This window comes from Ursus americanus, chromosome 26, assembly GCF_024610735.1.
Source record: "Ursus americanus isolate L20-20 chromosome 26, mUrsAme1.1.p, whole genome shotgun sequence".
NCBI classification, from domain to species: domain Eukaryota; kingdom Metazoa; phylum Chordata; class Mammalia; order Carnivora; family Ursidae; genus Ursus; species Ursus americanus.
The window spans coordinates 25,407,809-25,426,679 of record NC_142152.1 but is presented as its reverse complement, the minus strand read 5'-3'; the positions used below and the strand labels follow the sequence as shown (position 1 = coordinate 25,426,679).

The window sequence follows — 18,871 nt, the reverse complement described above, 5'->3', positions numbered from 1 at the left end:
GAAAATGCCATGCGATTGAACTGGGTTACCCACTGAAAAAAGGTCAAGAAATTTAACTGAAAACTTATTTGCTGAACCCTGAATCTTAATGGATAGATATTCTGCTACACCTGAGAACAGCAGCAGGACACAGCAGATCCAAAGTGTTCAAACAAACAAGAAAACAAACAAACCCGACCCACCAAACTTCTGGTGAATCTGTTCAAGTCAAAATTGAATCTGTATGTTGTTCTCTAAAGAAATAGTTTTGAAAATGAGCCTAACCCTTGGCAGTATTTTGTTCACATTGGGTCCCTTAGAAGTAGTGTTTCTGAGTTTCTCTGGTGGCAAAAAGTTTTCCTAATTTAGTATTTTGTCTCTGTTTTAAAATTCCACCATGTACCAGGAAGAATGTAGCAGTCAGCTTATATGTCACCGAAAATCTTTATAAAGATCCTCTCAGAGCAAAGGCTGATTCCATATATATATATATATATGTGCATTTCACAAGTGTATGTGTGTGCTTAGAATATGTTTGCAAATGCATGCAGATAAATTGACTTGAAAGAGCAAAAGTTCATTCCCAAAATTAAAAGAAAAAAATTGTGGCACTGTTTTCAGCATGAAGCTTCCTGTTCACTCATCGTGCTACGCGCTGACCTTCCTCCACAGACGTTGCAATTTTGCGGCAAGGCCGAGGCTGAATTGGACCCATTATGCAGATGCTGCAGGATATGCATAATTATAAATATAAAAAAAAATGTTCATTTCCGGAACATTTGTTCCACAGCCCAAGCAAAACACTAATACTCCCTTGTGCTTCAAACGTCTTCCCCAAAAGCTTGGGCTAAGGCCTTCCCATTGTGTCTGGGGAATCTAATTATCTGGGACCAGAGAAAGAGCCGCTTGTTTGGGGGAAGACCAGAGATGATGTCAGCCATTTAAGAGGGAGGCAGGGGTGACAGCTGAGAGACTTAATCCTGAAGAAGACTGGCCCAGCGGTTAATTTGTATCATACTTTTTATTCTGGCTACTGAGGGTGAATTGGTGGGTGGGAGTGGAATAAGATCCCAGCCATTTGGTGAATATGTAGCCAAGGCCCATTGCATTTGGCATGCATATGTATTTCCCTCTTCAACAGAGGATGTTTTATTTTCATTTAATACCTTGAATTGTTCTCTGCTCTTAAGAGCAATTAATGACCTTTCCGGAATCCATCTTAGACAGTGGCGTACTGAGGAATGGATTCTAATAAGGCCCTTCTTCCTTGGGGCCTGATGCCCTCTGCCCCTCTCCACTGGGCACCACTCTGCTCTAATCACTACCTCTCCTGCTGTTCCTGACAAGCTAATTTCTGCTCTTGCTGTTTCCTTGGCCCCCAGAACTCTCCTTACCTTTTCACTCAGAGCTCTGCTCAAGCATCATTTCCCTCCGCCCCCACTCCCTAGCTTTTTCCTGCATTAAATGTCTTTACAGCCCATGTTTCTACCTGAAATTAAGTTATGTTTGTTTGTTTATTGTCTGTCTTCCCCACTAGAGAAGAGAGGCGTCATCTATCTCATTCACTCTCCATCCCAGAATATGGAGCATGGAACTTACTAGGAACTCACTCAGTATTTGTTGGATTAATGAATGAAAGATGAAAGATGTATATGAAACATCCCGCAGAATGACTCCCATTTATGGGGCAAATGAGCTGTTAGGTAGAATCTGAGGCATGGCATCCTCAGTCCAGTGAATTATTATTATTTTTTCACAAAGTAGGCAGAGAAAGTAGGCTGGCCTTTTCCCCATTGTGCCCTTTGCTTATCAGTTATCATCAGTTTTGATTTCCCATTATTATACACACAATGCACACACACACGTGAGTAGACATAGCACACAGACATACATACATATACACACACAGTATGTGTGCATAACATGTGCTTATATACACATGTATGTATAATATATGCATAACATACAATCATGATACTTATACAGACACATACTTCCCTCGGGAGATGCCTTAAAGAGCACAATTATAACTGTCCATTATATTTTTGTCATATTTGAAGCCACCATCATGCCATTTGTGCAGGAGAGAGGATCTCTTGAAAATGACTTCTTCCATTTATCTAAAAGACACTTTAAAGTATTTTATCAAAACTCCAATATTCTCCTTTTCCAGAATGTGGTAGCTTACCCAGGGGCTCTCTGTGGCCTATCTCACCCTCAGCGTGGGACACAAAATGCAATAAATGCCAGGCATGCATTAATTAACTAGTTCATTCATGCAAAAGATATTTAGGTGCTGGGATGCAATTATGAGAAAATTGGCCAAAGTCCCTGTTCTCCACGTGGAGGTTACCTAACGGTTGGGCGGTCTGTTACCAGTGAAGCCTTCTGGGGTAAGCAAGAGCTCCTCTGAACCAGTCCTGGGGCAGCTTCTTGGTATTGCCAACTATGAGCGAGCAGGGAAGCCACAAATGAAGAATGCAGTTAGATCTATTTTATATTAATGGGTGGGCATGTTCATAGCGTTGGAAAAGTCCGATAGCCCTAGTGAGTAGACATCAAAGTATAAATAAAGGATATGGCATCAAAATGTATGTAAGCATTTAAGTTTTAGTCTAGGATCCCGAAGGATAAAAAGAAAATATTTTATTTGCTGTATTGTTTTAGCTGACAGCTTGCCAGTTTATTATTCGTTCAACCAATGGTGCTTTGAATTCTCACTGCGCAGGGCACTGGGGAGATAGTGGAATATTCTGGCCCCATGGAGCATACTTTCCGCTGGAGGAGCCATACCAGAAACACAATAAAGATGCAGATACAGTGTAAGTGTGTTAAACAGCATGGTTAGCAGGAGGGAGAGAAACATGAGGGAAAGAGAGAGTGGAGTGAGGGAGGATGTGAAGTTTTACATATGATCAGGGAGTGAGTTTCTGAGCAGTAACTTTTCAGTGAAGGCATGGGGGAAGCAAGGAGTGAGCCTTGCAGTAATTGGGAAAGGAGCTGTCCAGGTGAATGGAACTGCAAATGATGAGCCTCTGAGAGGGTGCGGTGTTCTTGTTGATGGTATGCGACTGGAGTGGGGTGACATGGGGAGGAGAGAAGGGGATGAGGCAGAGAGGTCATGAGGACTCAGACCACGAAGTGCTTCGAGGGTACAGGGAAGACCTTTGCATTCACTGTGGAAGAGGGGGGAAGCCATGGGAGGATTTTGAGCAGTGATGTGGTAAGGTCTGACTTTGATTCGAACAGGTAATGCTGTGAAAGCTGTGTGGCTGCTCTGTTGAGAACAGACTGAGAGGAGGAGGACACTTGGGGAAGCAGGATGACCCGATGGGAGGCCTCTGGAACCATCCAGAAGGGATGGTTATTCCATGAAAGAGGGATATGCAAAAATAACCTCCAACGGCCACAGGAGCGCTAAGGCCAGCGAGAAAGGCCAACAGGTCCACCTTGACAAGAAATGGTTTATTAAAGGGACTTAGGGACAGAAGCATGTCTTGGGCAGCTGCAAGCTGAATAGATCTCTATGACCCCACCTCCTGTAAGACCTGGCTTTTGTAGCCCTAGAGGCTGGGGAGGAGTCCGGGTGGACCACCCCAGGGGGAATGTTTGAGAGTGGTGCTGTGTCACAGTCATTTCTCCTGTGCTGACTGAGGACGTTAGGCCCCAAGGGTGTACTTAAGGGTGAGGTTAGACAAGAAAGAGTAATGGGGGACGGGGCTGTGCTCAAGAAGATGTCACGTTGTCATGCAGATTTGTCTACAGCTTTGTCCAGGAGTCTGGGTCACTGAGACACTGAGTGTCTTGGGTCAAGGTGGTAGCTTGGAGATGGTGGGAAGTGATTGGATTCCAGATGTATTTTGAAGGGAGGCCTCGGAGAAGTTGTGATGGACCAAATGAGAGAGGAATCAAGGGTGACTCAAAGGGTTTGTTCTGAGCACCTAGAAGGATGAAGGAACTGGTGTGGAGGGGCTGCCAGGAGCTTAGTTTCAGGTAGGTAAGGCTGGAGACCTACGTGGAGATTTCAGGTAGATTTGGACATAAGTTTAGTTCTGGAAGTAATAACCCACTTGACCCTTTTTCAGTGCGTCTTTGTGCAGGCACTTTTCCAAGTGCTTTGCCAGTATCCACCTAATCCCCCTGTGAAGTGGGTACAGTTGTCAGCCCCATTTTTGCAGGTGAAAACTTTACAGCAGAACAGATAGGTTAAGTAACTTGCCTCAGGTTGCAAGACTGGGCGTAGAATGAGGCAGACAGTCTGGATCCAGGGTCCCGGCACCTAACCTCTTAGGAAAGGAGGGGTCGCAGATTTCTATCTTTTTTTACTGTATTCTTTGCTGGATGGATGTGGCTGTGAAGAGCCCCAGTGTCAGCAATCTGCTGCCCTCCGGCCCAGGTGTCCAAGGCCTGGCCCCTGGGAGGAGAGTCAGCCCCAGGCTCCACACTTCCTCTCCACAGCTCAACTCCTCTTGTGGCCTGAGGACATTCACTTCAGAACCTACATAAAGTGATTCATCTAAGATTTCTTTTCTTTTTAAAGATCTTTTTAAATTTTTATTTATTTGTTAGAACACAAGCAGGGGGAGTGGCAGGCAGAGGGAGAAGCCAGTTCTCCACTGAGCAAGGAGCCCCATGCAGGACCTTGGGATCATGACCTGGGCCGAAGGCAGACGCTTCACTGACTGAGTCACCCAGGCGCCCCTCATCTAAGATTTCTAAGCTGATAGGTAAATAAAGAGTATTGAGCAAATGAGAACAGTGCTTTTGAGATGTAGGGACTTTGCCTCTCCCAGCTGCATTATTTCTAGTTACTCTTTCAGGGAAATACTGAAGTGTTATCCTAACAAATGTAAAACACCAGTGTGAAAATACAAATAATTAAACTAGCTTTCTTTCTCAGTATCTTTTGATATGTGGTTTTAATAAGCTTTATTTACCTATTGAATAAATATGAAGGAACATATTTAAAGTATATATTAAATGAGAAAGAACAACAGTACAACCCCATCACCCAGTTTACTAAATAGAATATTGTCATCACCCAGAAGCCCCCATGTTTCCCCGCTGATCATATCAGACATTCTCTTCCTCCTCCCTGTATCACTACCCTCCTGGAGTTTGTGATATAAACTACATTATTTTTCTTAACAGCTTTTCTGCCTACACATGCATCAAGAATGATATAATTTAATTTCACCTCTTTTTGAACTTTATATAAATGGAATAATACTGAATGTATTATTTTGTAGCTTGCTCCTTTAACACGACATTATTTATGACATTTTTCCATGTCACCTGCAGCTATAATTCCTTTAGTTTTTATTGCTGTGTATTCCATTATACTAATATAGCACGATTCAGTTATCCATTCTATTACTGTCAAGTATTTGCCTTGTTTCTACTTTTGGCATTTAAGAATGTGTTTCTATGAGCATTTTTTTTTCCTTCCTATGAGAAATTCTAAACATACAATCTAGAGACCAAGTACAAGTGGTTGTCTCATGTAAGAGTCAGAGGGGACTTGCTGGGCTGGAGATAACACCAAGCCATTTTCTAAGATGGTTCTAGTTTATTACTCTGTCAACCATGTATAAAAGATGCTGAGTCACCACTTCCTTGTCTGCACTTGAGATTGTCATATTTTTCTTTTTTTAAATATTTTTTTCTATTTTAGTCATGAAGAGGCATGGAGAAAGGGAAGGGGAAGAGTAATGGTATCTCATGTGGTTTTAATTTGCATTTTCTAGATTGGTGAGACTGAGCTTTTTTTTTTTTCCATTTGGATTTTTTTTTTCTTTCATAAAAGGCCTATACAGGTGTATTCTTGTTGGGGTCTCTCCCTTTTTCTTGCTGATTTCTAGGAGTTCCTTGTGGATATGATATATGGCAGTATTTCCTACACATGGATGTAGGATAAAGTGGATAGTGTTTTCACTCTCTTTATAGTTCCTTTTGTAAAAAGAAGTTCTTAATTTTAATGATATGAAATTTGTTTGTTTTTATGCTTAGTGCTTTGTGTGTCTCAGTAAAGGAAATCTTTCCCTACCCTGAAGTCATGAGCGTGTGTGGGGATATGTCTTCTAAAATATTTCTTTTCTTTTTTCTTAAATTTATGTATTTAGGGATACCCGGCTGACTCAGATGGTTAAGTATCTGCCTTTGGCTCAGGTCATGATCTCAAGGTCCTGGGATCGAGCCCCACGTCGGGCTCCCAGCTCAGCGGGGATCCTGCTTCTCCCTCTCCCTCTGTCTCATCCCCTGCTTGTGCTCTCTCCCTCTCTCTCTCAAATGAATAAAAAGATTTATGTATTTATTTGAGAGAGTGAGAACACACATGAGCATGGGGGAGAGGGGCAGAAGGAGAGGGAGAGAGAGTTTCAAGCAGACTCCACCCTGAGCTTGGAGTTCAATGCAGAGCTTGATTTCATGACCCTGAGATTATGACCTGAGCAGAAACCAAGCGTTGGACTTCAACTGGCTGTGCCAACCAGGCACCACTAAAATATTTCTTGTGGAGCCTTTTATGCTTTGACATTCAGTCCACCTAGAATTGAATTTTCCATTTGGTGTGAAGTAGGAGTTTAATTTCATTTTTTTTCTATATAGTGTTTTACTATTATTTCTATTATTTTATTCATTTTTTAAAAAGATTTTATTTATCTGAGAGAGAGAGAGAGACAGCCAGTGAGAGAGGGAGCACAAGCAGGGGAGTGGGAGAGGAAGAAGCAGGCTCCCAGCGAAGGAGCCTGATGTGGGGCTCGATCCCAGAATTCCTGGATCACTCCCTGAGCCGAAGGCAGCTGCTTAACGACTGAGCCACCCAGGCGCCCCTATTTTATTCATTTTTAACATATATTATTAAAATTCTGCTTTGTTCATATCTAAATAGTGTGATTCTGCTTATAATATGAGGAAAAAATATGCAAGGATTTTGAGAATGAAGTAAATCTGTAAACCGATTTGGGGAGAATTAACATCTTTACAACATTAACTTTTTAAAACCCTAATTATATCTCTCCACTAATTTAGATCTGTACAATCTGTTAATAAACTTTAGAAGTATCTCCTCTGAGATCTTGTGCATCTTTTGTTAGATTTATTATGATATACGCTTGATTTTTTTGGTTGCTGTTATAAATGCTATCTTGTTTTAATTTTCTATATATTTCTTATTAATTTTCAGAAATGCAGTTATTTATATTTTTAAAAACACAAGCACTCTGCTAAAATTATTAATTTGATAATTTCTTAGGGTTTTCTGGTTATTTCCTATATAAAAAATATCTGCAAAGAATGAATTTTATTTTTTCACTCTTTTTTATTTCCTGCCTTACTGTGAAGGTTCTGACCACACATAGGATGTTGAATAGAAGTGGGAGTAGTGGGCACCTGTCATCTTGATCAGGATCTCCAAGGGAAAGCTCTCCAGCAGTGCATAGTGTTTGCCATAGGGTTTTGGGGTTAGCTCTACTATGTCTAGGGAACTTCTTCTGTTTCTAGTCTGCCAAAAATTAACATGAATAAATATTAAAATTTATTCAGTGCTTTCTCTATATGTATTATGATGAAAATATGGTCCTTAATCCTTTAATGTATTATTATGGTTAATTACATTAATTTAGTAATGTTAACCCACACATTATCAACAGGGTGATATTACCTCCAGTGGGGCTAAAAAAGTTCTTGGGGGGCAAAGAAATCTTATTCTTTTTATGTGTACAGCATAGTTATATATACAGTACATGATAGATATACAATATATTTGTCTATTAAAATTTAAAAGGGAATTGATAAACTGGACCTCATCAAAATTGAAAGTTTTGCTTTATAAAAGACCCCATTAAGAGGATAAAGAAAGAAGTTATAGACTGGGAGAATATATTTGCAAACTACATTATCCAACAAAGGACTAATATCTAGACTATATAAAGAAACCTCAAAACTCAACAGTTAAAAAAAAGCAAGCAATCTAATAAGAAAATGAGCAACAGACAGAAACATATGTTTCACTGAAAAGGATATACAGATGGCAAAATAAGCACCTGGAAATAGGTTCAATATCATTACCAAAAGGGAAATGCAAATAAAATGAGTTATCACTACACACATATTAGATGACTTAAAAATAGTGGTAATACTAAATGCTAGTGAGGATGCAGAGAAATTAATTGCATGTTTAGTTTTATGAGGAACTGTCAAACTATTTTCCAAAGTCATTGTTAGGGTTTACATTCTCACCAACAATACATGAATGATCCATTGTATGACCTAGCAGTTGTACTCTGGGGCATTTATCCCAGAGAAATGGAAACCTAGTTTCATACAAAAACCTATACAAAAACCATATGTGAATATTCAAAGCACCTTTGTTCACAATAGCTAAGAACCGGAAACAGCCCAGATGTTCTATGACGGGTGAATGGTTAAACTACCTGTGGTTAGTCCATACCGTGGAACAGTACTCAGCAATCTAAAGGAATGAAGTATTGATACATTCAGCATCTTGAATGAATCTCAGAGGCATTATGATGAATAATAACAGCCAATCCTAAAAGGTCACATACTGCATGATTCCATTTATATAGCATTCTTGAAATGACAAAATTATAGAAATAGAAAAACAAATTAGTGGTTGCCCTAGGTTAGGAACAGGGCATGAGGGGAAAAGGTAGAAATGAATATAAAAGGTCAACATTCCTTGTGGTGATGGAACTGTTCTGCATCCTGACTGTGATGGTAGATACACAACCTACGCACTGATAACATGACATAGAACTAAATATTACATACCTAAGTACATGTAAAACTGGAGAAATATGAGTGAGATTGGTAGATTGTATTAATATCAATTTCCTGGTCATGATATTCTGCTGGGGAGGAGGAATGTCAAGGGAGAGGACGATTGGGGAAAAAATGTCAGTGGGGCAGTAATGAGAAAAAGTTGAGAAATACTGTGCTAAACCAACCTTGCATTCACTGGATAAATTCAATTTAGTCATGATGTAATTCTCCTTTTCATCAGTCTAAGGATTCTCTTTGATAATAATTTATTTGGGATTCTTGTATCTATGTCCATGATTGGGGTTGACCTGTAATTCTCATTTTGGAGAATATAAGTAAAAATCAGATACACTTTGTCAGGTTTTAATGTTGAAATGCTAAGCTCATAACATGAGTTGAGTGCCCTCTCTTTTTTGTACTCTGAAAGATTGAAATTTTTTTTTCTTTAAAGTTTGATAGAACTTTTCAGTGAAACCACCTGGCCTGACATTTCCTTATGATAATTTATGTATTGATTAACTTTATTTGACAATTATTGGACAAGTCTGGTTTTTAACTTTCTTCTTGAATCAGTTTTGAAGTTATAATTTCTTAGAACTTCTACAGTGTTATCTTTTTTTCAAATGTATTGGTGTAAAGACATTCATTATTTCTCCTCATTGCCTTCTAAATGTATATAGCATTTGTAATTATGTGCCTTTTTTTCATTCTTAAGGTTATTTGTGCCCTCTTTTTCCTTGATTTTTCTTGGCAGTTCTTCAAGTCTATTACATAGTCTTCTTAAAGAACTTTTTAGCTATGTGCTTTTTAATTTCAATAACTTATGCTTTTATGTTTACTATTTCCTTTCTAATATTCTTTATTTTATTTTGCAGCTCCTTTTGTAACTCAATAAGTTGGAAGCTTATTGTATTAAATTTCAGTTCTTTTTTAATATAAGCAATACAACTGTTCCTGATAGTACTGCTTACTTGCATTCTTAAAATTTTCACATACACTATTTTCATTATTGTTTGGTTCTGAATATTTTCTAATATTCATTAATATTTCTTCTTTGACTAACAAATCATTTAAAAGTATGTTTCTTAGTTTCTTAATTTTTCAAATTGTCTTCTATCTAGTTTAGGTGAATAGATGCTAATTATAGCTAGATAAGTGATTTGGATAACTAGAGACTTCATTGTATTGTAATCAGTGTTCGTGGTCTGTTTGATACCAGTTTTTGTTTTTTGTTAAAATCTGCTTTATGTCATAGCATGTGGTCACTTGCCGTAAGAGTTCTAGGTGTGGGTTAGGAAGAATACGTATTCTTCATCTGTTGGTCTGTGTATGACCATTAGATCAGCTTGTTCATTTTGTTGTTTATATCTTCTTTCCTTGCTGATTTTTCTGCCTGCTTGTGATCTATCAGTTACCGAGAGAAGTGTATTTAGAAATCTCCCACTATGATGATGGACATTTCTTGCTTTCTGCAGTTCTGTCAGTTTTTGTATTAATAATTTTAAGACAAAGTTATTAAGTATATGCCAATTTAGAATTATCATATATCTGATGAATTAAAACATATAATTTTATTGTGGCCCTTTGAGTACTTCTTTTTACTTTATAGTCTATAGGCTACAATATATCCGGTTCTTTTCATTAATATTTTGTCATGTATGACTTTCTCATCCCTTTACTTTCATCATTGACAAATCTTTGTATTTTAGATGTGTCTTTTGTGAACAGAATATTGGATTTCATTTGGTTTTTCAGCTTGATAGTCTTTTTCTTTTAGTGGGAACTTTTAGTCCATTTACGTTTATTATCAAGCACTGGTATAGTTTATTCCTGTAATCGTATGTTTCTTTTTCTCATCCTTCTTTCAGATTAATTATATTTTGTTTGTCTAAATTGTCTTTATTGTTCCCTGACTTCTGAAGATCTCCTCACTGAGTACATAATCCTGTTTGACAATTATTTTCTGTCAGCTCATTGAAGTGTGTATTGGCTTCTCTTATTGAGAAGGTGGTAGTCAGTCTAATCATCGTTCCTTTGAAAGTAATCTTATTTAAGATCTTCTCTTTGTCTTTGGTCTTGTATAGTTTTGATGTCTACCTGCATAGTTATCTTTGGTTACTCTGCTTGAGATACCATGGGATTTCTAATTTGACAAATAAAATGTTTCATAAATTCTGGGAAATTCTCATTCGGTGTTTTGTTTTGTTTTTAAATATTGCCTCTCATTCTCTTCCTCTTCTCCTTAGAAATTCAGGTTATATAGATACCTACAAGACCTTCCCACTCTGGCTCCCATGTGTTTTAAAAATTTTAATTTTAAGTAAGCTCTACACTCAGCATGGGGCTCAAACTTATAACTCTGAGATCCAGAGTCACAGACTCTATGCACTGAGCCAGCCAGGCACCGCTCTGTGTGTTTTAATCTGTGTTTCATGTTTTCCTCTCTGTCTTTCTATGCTGTCTGGACAATTTTGTATTTACAGTAGTATTTTTCTTCTCCAGAAGCTCATTTAGTTCTTTTTCAGTTCTGTGTGTTCTTTTCTAATATTTTCATTTTCTTTTCTTCTTGTTTCCTTAAGCATAGTAAACATACTTACATTTCCTGCTTAATAATTCTAGTGTCTGAATTCTTTGCAGGTCTGATTCTGTTCCACCCCCCCCCCATAGGCTCTCTGGTTTGTGTTTATGGTAACTTGGTTTCTTACATATTTCATGATTTTATTTATTCATTTGTTTGTTTGTTTGTTTGTTTGTTTATTTATTTATTTAATTTTTCCATGTAGAACTGAGGAACATTCTGTCTGGGAAGGCTGGCTTTGAGGTATCTTCCTCCAGAAAGGCTTAGTAGTTGCTTTTCCCGGGTGCCTGAGGCCACTACCAACCTGGAAATACTTCAACTATGTTCTCAGACTGGAAGGTTTTCAGACCACACAAGTAGTTTTAGCTGCAAGCCCCTATGTGGGCCAGCCTATAGTTATAAATTCTCAGGAGATTTCTTTTCTCTACCCTGCACCCAGACTTAAGGCAGACAATTTTCTTTGCCATCCTTAGCAGGGGGGGTGGGACTTATTCCTAATTTACGCTTGAACGGATTCCTTTGGGAATTCAAGCTTCATGCATCACATCTTCTGTTAGATTTCCCATCTTGAGTTAGCCCTATAGGTTTTTCCTCCTTTTACTTTCTTCACAAGACATTTTAAAAAGCTCAAACTCAGGAGTCTCCCGTTTGTTCAAAGCCTCAGGGTATGAAAATCAGGTTGTGTGCTGTTTACCATTCTGGGCTCTAACTTGAACTTAGCCTCTGACAATTCGTTGCTTTCTTGCTCACCCTGTAATGTATTTTATTTTATTTTATTTATTTATTTTAAAGATTTTATTTATTTATTTGACAGAGAGAGCCAGCGAGAGAGGGAACACAAGCAGGGGGAGTGGGAGAGGAAGAAGCAGGCTCATAGCAGAGGAGCCTGATGTGGGGCTCGATCCCGTAACGCCAGGATCACGCCCTGAGCCGAAGGCAGACGCTCAACCGCTGTGCCACCCAGGCGCCCCTGTAATGTATTTTAAATAATGTTATTACATTTTGCCTAATATTTTAATTTTGTTTCCCCAATAGTTTAAAGTGTCTAATCCATTATACCATAGGAAATAGCAGTCCTATAAAAAGCCTTTACAAGTTCAACTTTGCTTTTGGCTTTTTGGTTATTTATTTTTTCTTCTTTAGCCTTTTGAGTTTTATAGGTACAAATGTAGTTTTAACAGTCTATACTTAGCACAGACTGTTATGAGTGATTTCGGGTGCTTCTGTTGACATAACCAATAAATATTCATTGAATACCTATTCACACCAGGCATTGTTCTAGGAACAGGGGTGCAGAAGTAAGCAAAATGGACCAAAATCCCTGCCTTCCCACCAAGGAGCTTAACTTCTGGTGGGGAAGACACTGGATATGTAGTACATTAAATGGTGATAACGCTAAGGAGAAATGAAGCAGAGAAGGGACTTTGCATCTTTGGAGAGAACAGCTCAGGAATACCTTACTGAGAGGGTAACATTTTTAAGGAAAAAGCAGGGGTGAGCCATAGCATTCCAGACAGAGAAGACCTACGTGTCTTGTAAATGTCTAAGAGAATACAGAATGAAAATTCTCTGTGGTTTCATATTTGTTCCATGTCACATATATTGCTCTTTATTCTTTTTTCCCAATTTTCTCTTAACCCAAATTTCTCTTAAGTCAGCTCTGTAATTTTGAATCTCTAGCTAGGAGAACTAACCTCCCACCCCTTTTTTAAGATTCTACTTATTTTATTTATTTTTGAGGGAGGGGGAGGAGCAGAGGGAGAAGGACAAGCAGACTGTGCACCGAGCACAGAGCCCGCACACGCTCGATCCCATGTCCGCCAGATCATGACCTGAGCAAAGTTGGCCATTCAACCGACTGAGCCACTCAGGCGCCCCAGAGAACTGACCCTTCTTGAACAAGCTATTTAACCTCTCTTGAGTCGGTTTTCCCTTGTGTCAAATAAGACCACTGCCTGTCTCTCAGGATTGGAGGTGAAATGAGGTAACATTTGTAAAAATGCCTGACATTTCATGAGGACTCAAGAAATGCTGGTTCTTTCTCTTTTGTTCTTTCTTCCCCGTCCATGCTCCTTCCGGCACTTGTGTTTAGTACTTATCACTAAATTTGCAGTAAGACCCTCGTGTAACGCCATGGAGAAACCATGTGGTAGGTTATTCACATTAGAAAATTTCATTTAAAGAAAAGAAATCTCCTAAAGTGGTTTTGAAAGGCTGGATTTGGTGCTCAGGGCTCAGGAGAGAAAGTCAAGCCCTGTGCATCTCCCGCTGGAAGTTCTCCTTCATTGTATTACAGATCAGCAGCCCCAGGAAATCTCAATTTGTATATGTAACGGTCTACAGACTCTCCAGTTACAGTCAGGCTCAAGCAGAGGCATATGACATTCCTAGGCGAATACATACATATTCACCCATCTTCTCTTATCCTTTAACCTAACCTCGCTCTGATTTTGCAGTGTAATTTGCTGAGTTTTCTTGAGATTGTTGGCATGCCACTAAGAATGGAGGCAGGGTAAGGGTAAGGGTGAAACTGTAGGATTCATGAAGTTTTGGGTTGGATGAAGCTGAAATCTCTGTTTAGAAATAGAGGTAGAGCTGAAAATCAGTACTTTTCTTTAGTGAGATTTTCTTCAATTTGAGTCATGAGACCCCCTTCTTTGTGGTACTGGTTTTGATACTGACTCACCGGGGGCTCTCAGTCAGTCGTTTCCCCCCGTCTATCATAAGTGATATTTCCATCATTTCCTTGCTGTGTCTGGCTGTCAAGATTTCATAGGATCTGAGCACCATCAAGTAAGACAAGCACTAAAGACAAACAGCACAACTATTTATATTGTATGCTTTTGGTTTTTGGTCTGTCCCCAGCCCTACCATTGACCATGCCCTGCTGGACGTGCCCTTCCTTCGACTCCCTGAGGAGATGCCCTCTGACCTCCGAGAGCAGCTGGACCACACATTCTGAAGACACCAGTAGTCCTAGTTTTGATCCCTCATACACAGACCTGCAGCTCATCGGTGCCGAGGAGCAGATGAGCCGCAAGGCTTCTCAGGCTGACTCGACCGGTAAGATGGAGCCCAGAGGGCTTTGCATAGCACTTTCAGTGACCTTTGGCCGGTCCTAAAATCTCTGCAGCCAGCTTGGGTTGCAGAATGGGTTCAGTGTAGCAGTCATCCAGTCAAAAAGCTAGAATAGAGTGGTTCAAAATTGCATTAGGAGAAAACACGTACACAGATTGGTGGATTGGTTGGCAGAGTGTTAATACTGGGAAACCACGTGACATTTTATCTTAATGTGCTATTTTCTACTATTTAGTACAAGTACTGTTTCTTGTCAGTTTATTTTCTCCTTGGATGACCGAACCATATGTAATATGCACAAGGCTGAATCTTTCATCCACTCACCTGTGCACCTTCCCTTTTCAGCAAGAGGGAGGTAGACTTAAGCAGAGAAAAAGCAAATGCCATGTGAAGCAGAATGAGAATCAGCACTCAGCCACTGTGTCCAGACTACAAATCATTTTGCGGTTATGTTTATTCTGTTGTGCTTGAATCGAGCTATACGCCATATATTAAATTTCTCGTAAGTGTGAGAAGGATGCTGCCTGGCTTTGCAGGTAGAATAAGGGCCTGTTAACAAGCACTGTACTTGGGTTAGATTTAGGATGGCATAGGATAGATGTATTGTGTTCTTGGTGTTTCTTTTATTTGGCCCAAGGGATTATTTTCCTTTGAAAGTGGTAGAGTTACCGATAATTCCTCTGTGGATGAATTTGCCAGGTGTGTCCAACAATATTTGTTTTTCTTTCTCAAAAACATTGTTTAGGAATTTGTCTCTGGATCATTTTTCAAATTTAGGTAATGTTTGTCTCTATGCTGTGTGTTATTGGAGGGGTCTACACATAGAGAGATTTCTTGCAGACTAAAGGATTCAGACAGGATTTGGATTGGTATTTGGTAATACTGCAAAGAATCCTAGTTTATCACAGTCTCTCTTCACAAGCCACAGACCCTTAGAGCATTTTGTTTTCATACACTCTCCATTCTGGTTAATCTCTGTGGCTGATGATCACTGACAGTGGCTGAAATGTGTCCCTACAACCCATTTCCACTGTGAGGAGCCTTTCGTGGTGGAAAGGCACCATCAGACACCGAGGCGGTTGGGAAGAGGCTGTACGCCCCCCCCCCCCCCCCCCCCGTTAGCGGCTCCTTGCTCTCAGCTGCCTTTCCCAGCCTTCCCATGAGGAGCACGCAGACTTGGGTTAGACGGCTCAGATCCTCCTCCTTCCATTTACTAGCTGTGTGACCTTGGACAAGGTCATTAATATCTTTATGACTGCATTTCCTCACCTGAAAAGTGGAGTTAATAGTCCTGCTTACCTTGTTGTTGTCCGTTCCACGTGAGACAGTTTATGTAAGACAACTTACGTGATGCCAGACACAGAAGTGATCAGCATGGACTTGGTTTCTTCCCTCTCCTGCCCTGGGTTCTTATCACTTTCGAGAGGGGGAGGTGGGCTCCCCACTGTGGAAAAGTCAGGGTCTCTAGGCTCTGGCTGTTTTTTTCCAGTGACCTCTCTACTCAGATGAAAATTGCTTCAATTCCTAGAGGTTCCAGTGATGAAAATCAGAGTCCTACTCTGAGCTGGACATGATTAATCTGTCTCCACAGCTTATAATTATTTTCAGTGTCTCGCTTTTCTGAAGGCACATTAACAGTATTACAGTTCCCACTGAGAGAACCTCTTCCCTCATTGTTCTGGTCAAGGTCCTGGCAGGAGGCAGATGGCATCCTCAAAAAAGGTTTATCTGGAGAGGGTTTAATGAATGGACTGCTCACAGAGGCAGCGAGAGCTAGAGTCATGGCAGAGGGACTGCCTGACAGGTGCTGTGGGTGTAGGAAGGACAGAGCCACCTCCAGAGAGTTGGTGGAGTGGGGAGTGAGGACAGAGTAAATGCCCAGCTCTTGTGCTAGTGCTTCCCCCTGGCAGAGCCCAGCTGGAAGTCAGAGGGCAGCCCACAGAGGTCAACCCACAGGCCGTAGAGCTGCTGCAGAAGTGGGGGAGAATGGATTTGGGGTGAGGGTGCAGGTGAAGCAAATGCAGAATAGCCCACACGCTTTCGTCTCTACCGGGAGCTCAGTTGCCTGTAGTCTAGGGTCACTCTGGAGAAGCAAAGGCCAAACTAGACAGTAGAATGAGGAGTGATGCTCTTAGTTCCCTCCTTTAGTGGGGGACAGTTTCTGTAGCTACGGGAGGCTAGAGGTACGCCTTTTGGCAACCATCCTTTGTTACAGAAGTAATAATAAATCATAGCCCCACTTCCCGAGTCAGTGCTGTGTGCTGGGATATGACGTGTATCATCCTGGGCCTTGACAACAGTCCTGCAGGGCAGATATCTTTCTCCCCATTTCCTAGTTGATCCTGAGTCTGGAAGGTGAAGATGCTTGTCTGAGACAGTACCGCTAAGAAATGGATGACCCTGGATTTCAACCAACATTCCAAAGCCTTTTACCATGATTCCCAAACCCAGCCGTGCCCCAGAGTCATTGTGTTTATCTTTTCGCTGTCTTGCCTTCCAGACCTTCTGTACAGACACACGTACTTTGCCATGGGGTTTATTTTTTTCAGTTTTTAAAAAAGATTTATTTGAGAGAGGGCGTGTGCACACACGAGTGGGGGAAGGGGCAGAGGGAGAGAATCTCCCAGCAGACTCCCTGCTGAGCGAGGAGCCCCATGCGGGGCTCGATCTCACAACATAGGAGCTCAGGACCTGAGCCGAAACCAAGAGGTGGATGCTTAACTGACTGAGTCACCCAGGTGCCCCAACCATGGGGTGTATTTTTGACAGAAATAGAATCAAAAGGTTTTTAAATAAGATGTGTAGTAAGTGGCGTCTGAGGGAAAAGTTCATATTCCCTTAACACATACGAGTGCTTCTGGATAACTGCTGTTTGCCTGCGGTATTGTGTTATGTAAACAAGTTTCTGGACACTCCACGTTGAAAAGAAGTCTCCTCACTCTTTAGTAATCAGCCAAGGGCCCAGGTTGGCACAGGGGAGTGCCTCCATCTCCTTCCCACCTCACCTCCACCTGCTCTTCCAGGTCCACAAGTGGCAAGCAGCGTGCCTTGGGGCCCTGGAAAAGTGAGAGGCCGTGACCGGCCCAGGCTGTGTGCACAGTGTTTGGATGCAGCCCCAGAAATAGAAACCCGGGAGTCTCTTTCTGAATGGCCTGACCTGTGTAGTCAAGGAGGACTTCAGCTTTGAAAAGCCTTTAACTCATCCTGGATAAGGAAGAACAAGGTTTAGGAGAATGACCAGATATTTCTGAACCTGTGGCATTTATCTTTCTACTTCAGTAGTAGGGAATTTATAAATGCTTTCATTTGAGCTTTTGAGAGCTTCAAAGAAATCCAGACACACTGGAAAGCCCCCCAGTCAGGTGACTACCTGTCCACCAGCTGGCACCAGGCCCGTGCCAGTGGTCAGCCTCTTGGAAAGCTCTACTGGGAGGCCGGGTGGTTCAGTGAGGGTAAACTAAATCTTCATGAGGGTCGGGAGCAGATTCTCGTCTGTTGCGGGGCACGTCCTGTCCCTGGAACCACCGTTCCTCATCCATGAAGTGGGGCCGAGTGTCCCTGCCCAGGCCGGGCAACACGGTACGTGTGGAGCTGCTTTATGCACTGCAGAGCATAGCAGGGATTTTTTTTTTTTTTTTAAAGATTTTATTTATTTATTTGACAGAGAGAGAGAGAGACAGCCAGCGAGAAAGGGAACACAAGCAGGGGGAGTGGGAGAGGAAGAAGCAGGCTCCCAGTGGAGGAGCCTGATGCGGGGCTCGATCCCATAACGCCGGGATCATGCCCTGGGCCGAAGGCAGACGCTTAATGACTGAGCCACCCAGGCCCCCCAGGTATTTTTTTAAAACCCTAATTTCACAGCTCTGGGCCTCATGTCCTTTTGACATGGAAAATAAGGATAATACTACCCCAAACAGGACAGTAAACCGTCCGCGTGGTGGGATGAGACCTGAGAAGGGTTTTGCAGTCTTCAGGAGTGAGCTATGGGGACGTGCAGAGAGGTGCTGCGGGAAGTTCGGGGGGTTACTTTCTGTACCAAGGACTTGAGGGTCCTGGGGAGGAGCTGCCTTGGGGAGACTTTTGGTATTTATCTGCCCCCTGTCCCATGCCTTTTAGCATTGCAGAAGGAGGTAGAGGGGGAAGAGTTGCAGCCTCCATCGGGAGCTCCCTGGGCCCAGGTGGCCCCGGGCTGTCCCTGGCAGCATGCTGTGCGAGCCTGCAGCTGGGGCAGAAGCTCTGTGATTCATCTCCTGTGTGCAGAGGGTTACGGGGGCCCGGGCCCAGCCTGTTTACCTTGGCCCCATTGCTCGCTGCTGGGCCGCAGCAAGCCGCGGACTCCTCCCGTCATCTGCAGAAGGACTTCTGCAGGGGTTTGGCGATCCCATCCCCAGCATACTTGTGGGAGGGCGAGACTCTGTGATCAACCTGTACTTTCTTCTCATTTTCTCACCAAGG

The 18,871-nt window shown here is 41.6% G+C and overlaps 1 protein-coding gene across 5 annotated transcripts in view; it reads left to right on the top strand.

Annotated features, from left to right (window-relative positions):
• The window catches only part of STON2 (stonin 2), a 146,324-nt gene that overhangs the window by 44,041 nt on the left and 83,412 nt on the right, over nucleotides 1-18,871 (top strand). For all 5 annotated transcript variants that reach the window (XM_045807709.2, XM_045807704.2, XM_045807708.2 and 2 more), the window contains one exon: nucleotides 14,204-14,401. In XM_045807709.2, the coding sequence (XP_045663665.2) occupies nucleotides 14,204-14,401 (198 nt within the window). The remainder of the gene's footprint in view (nucleotides 1-14,203; nucleotides 14,402-18,871) is intronic.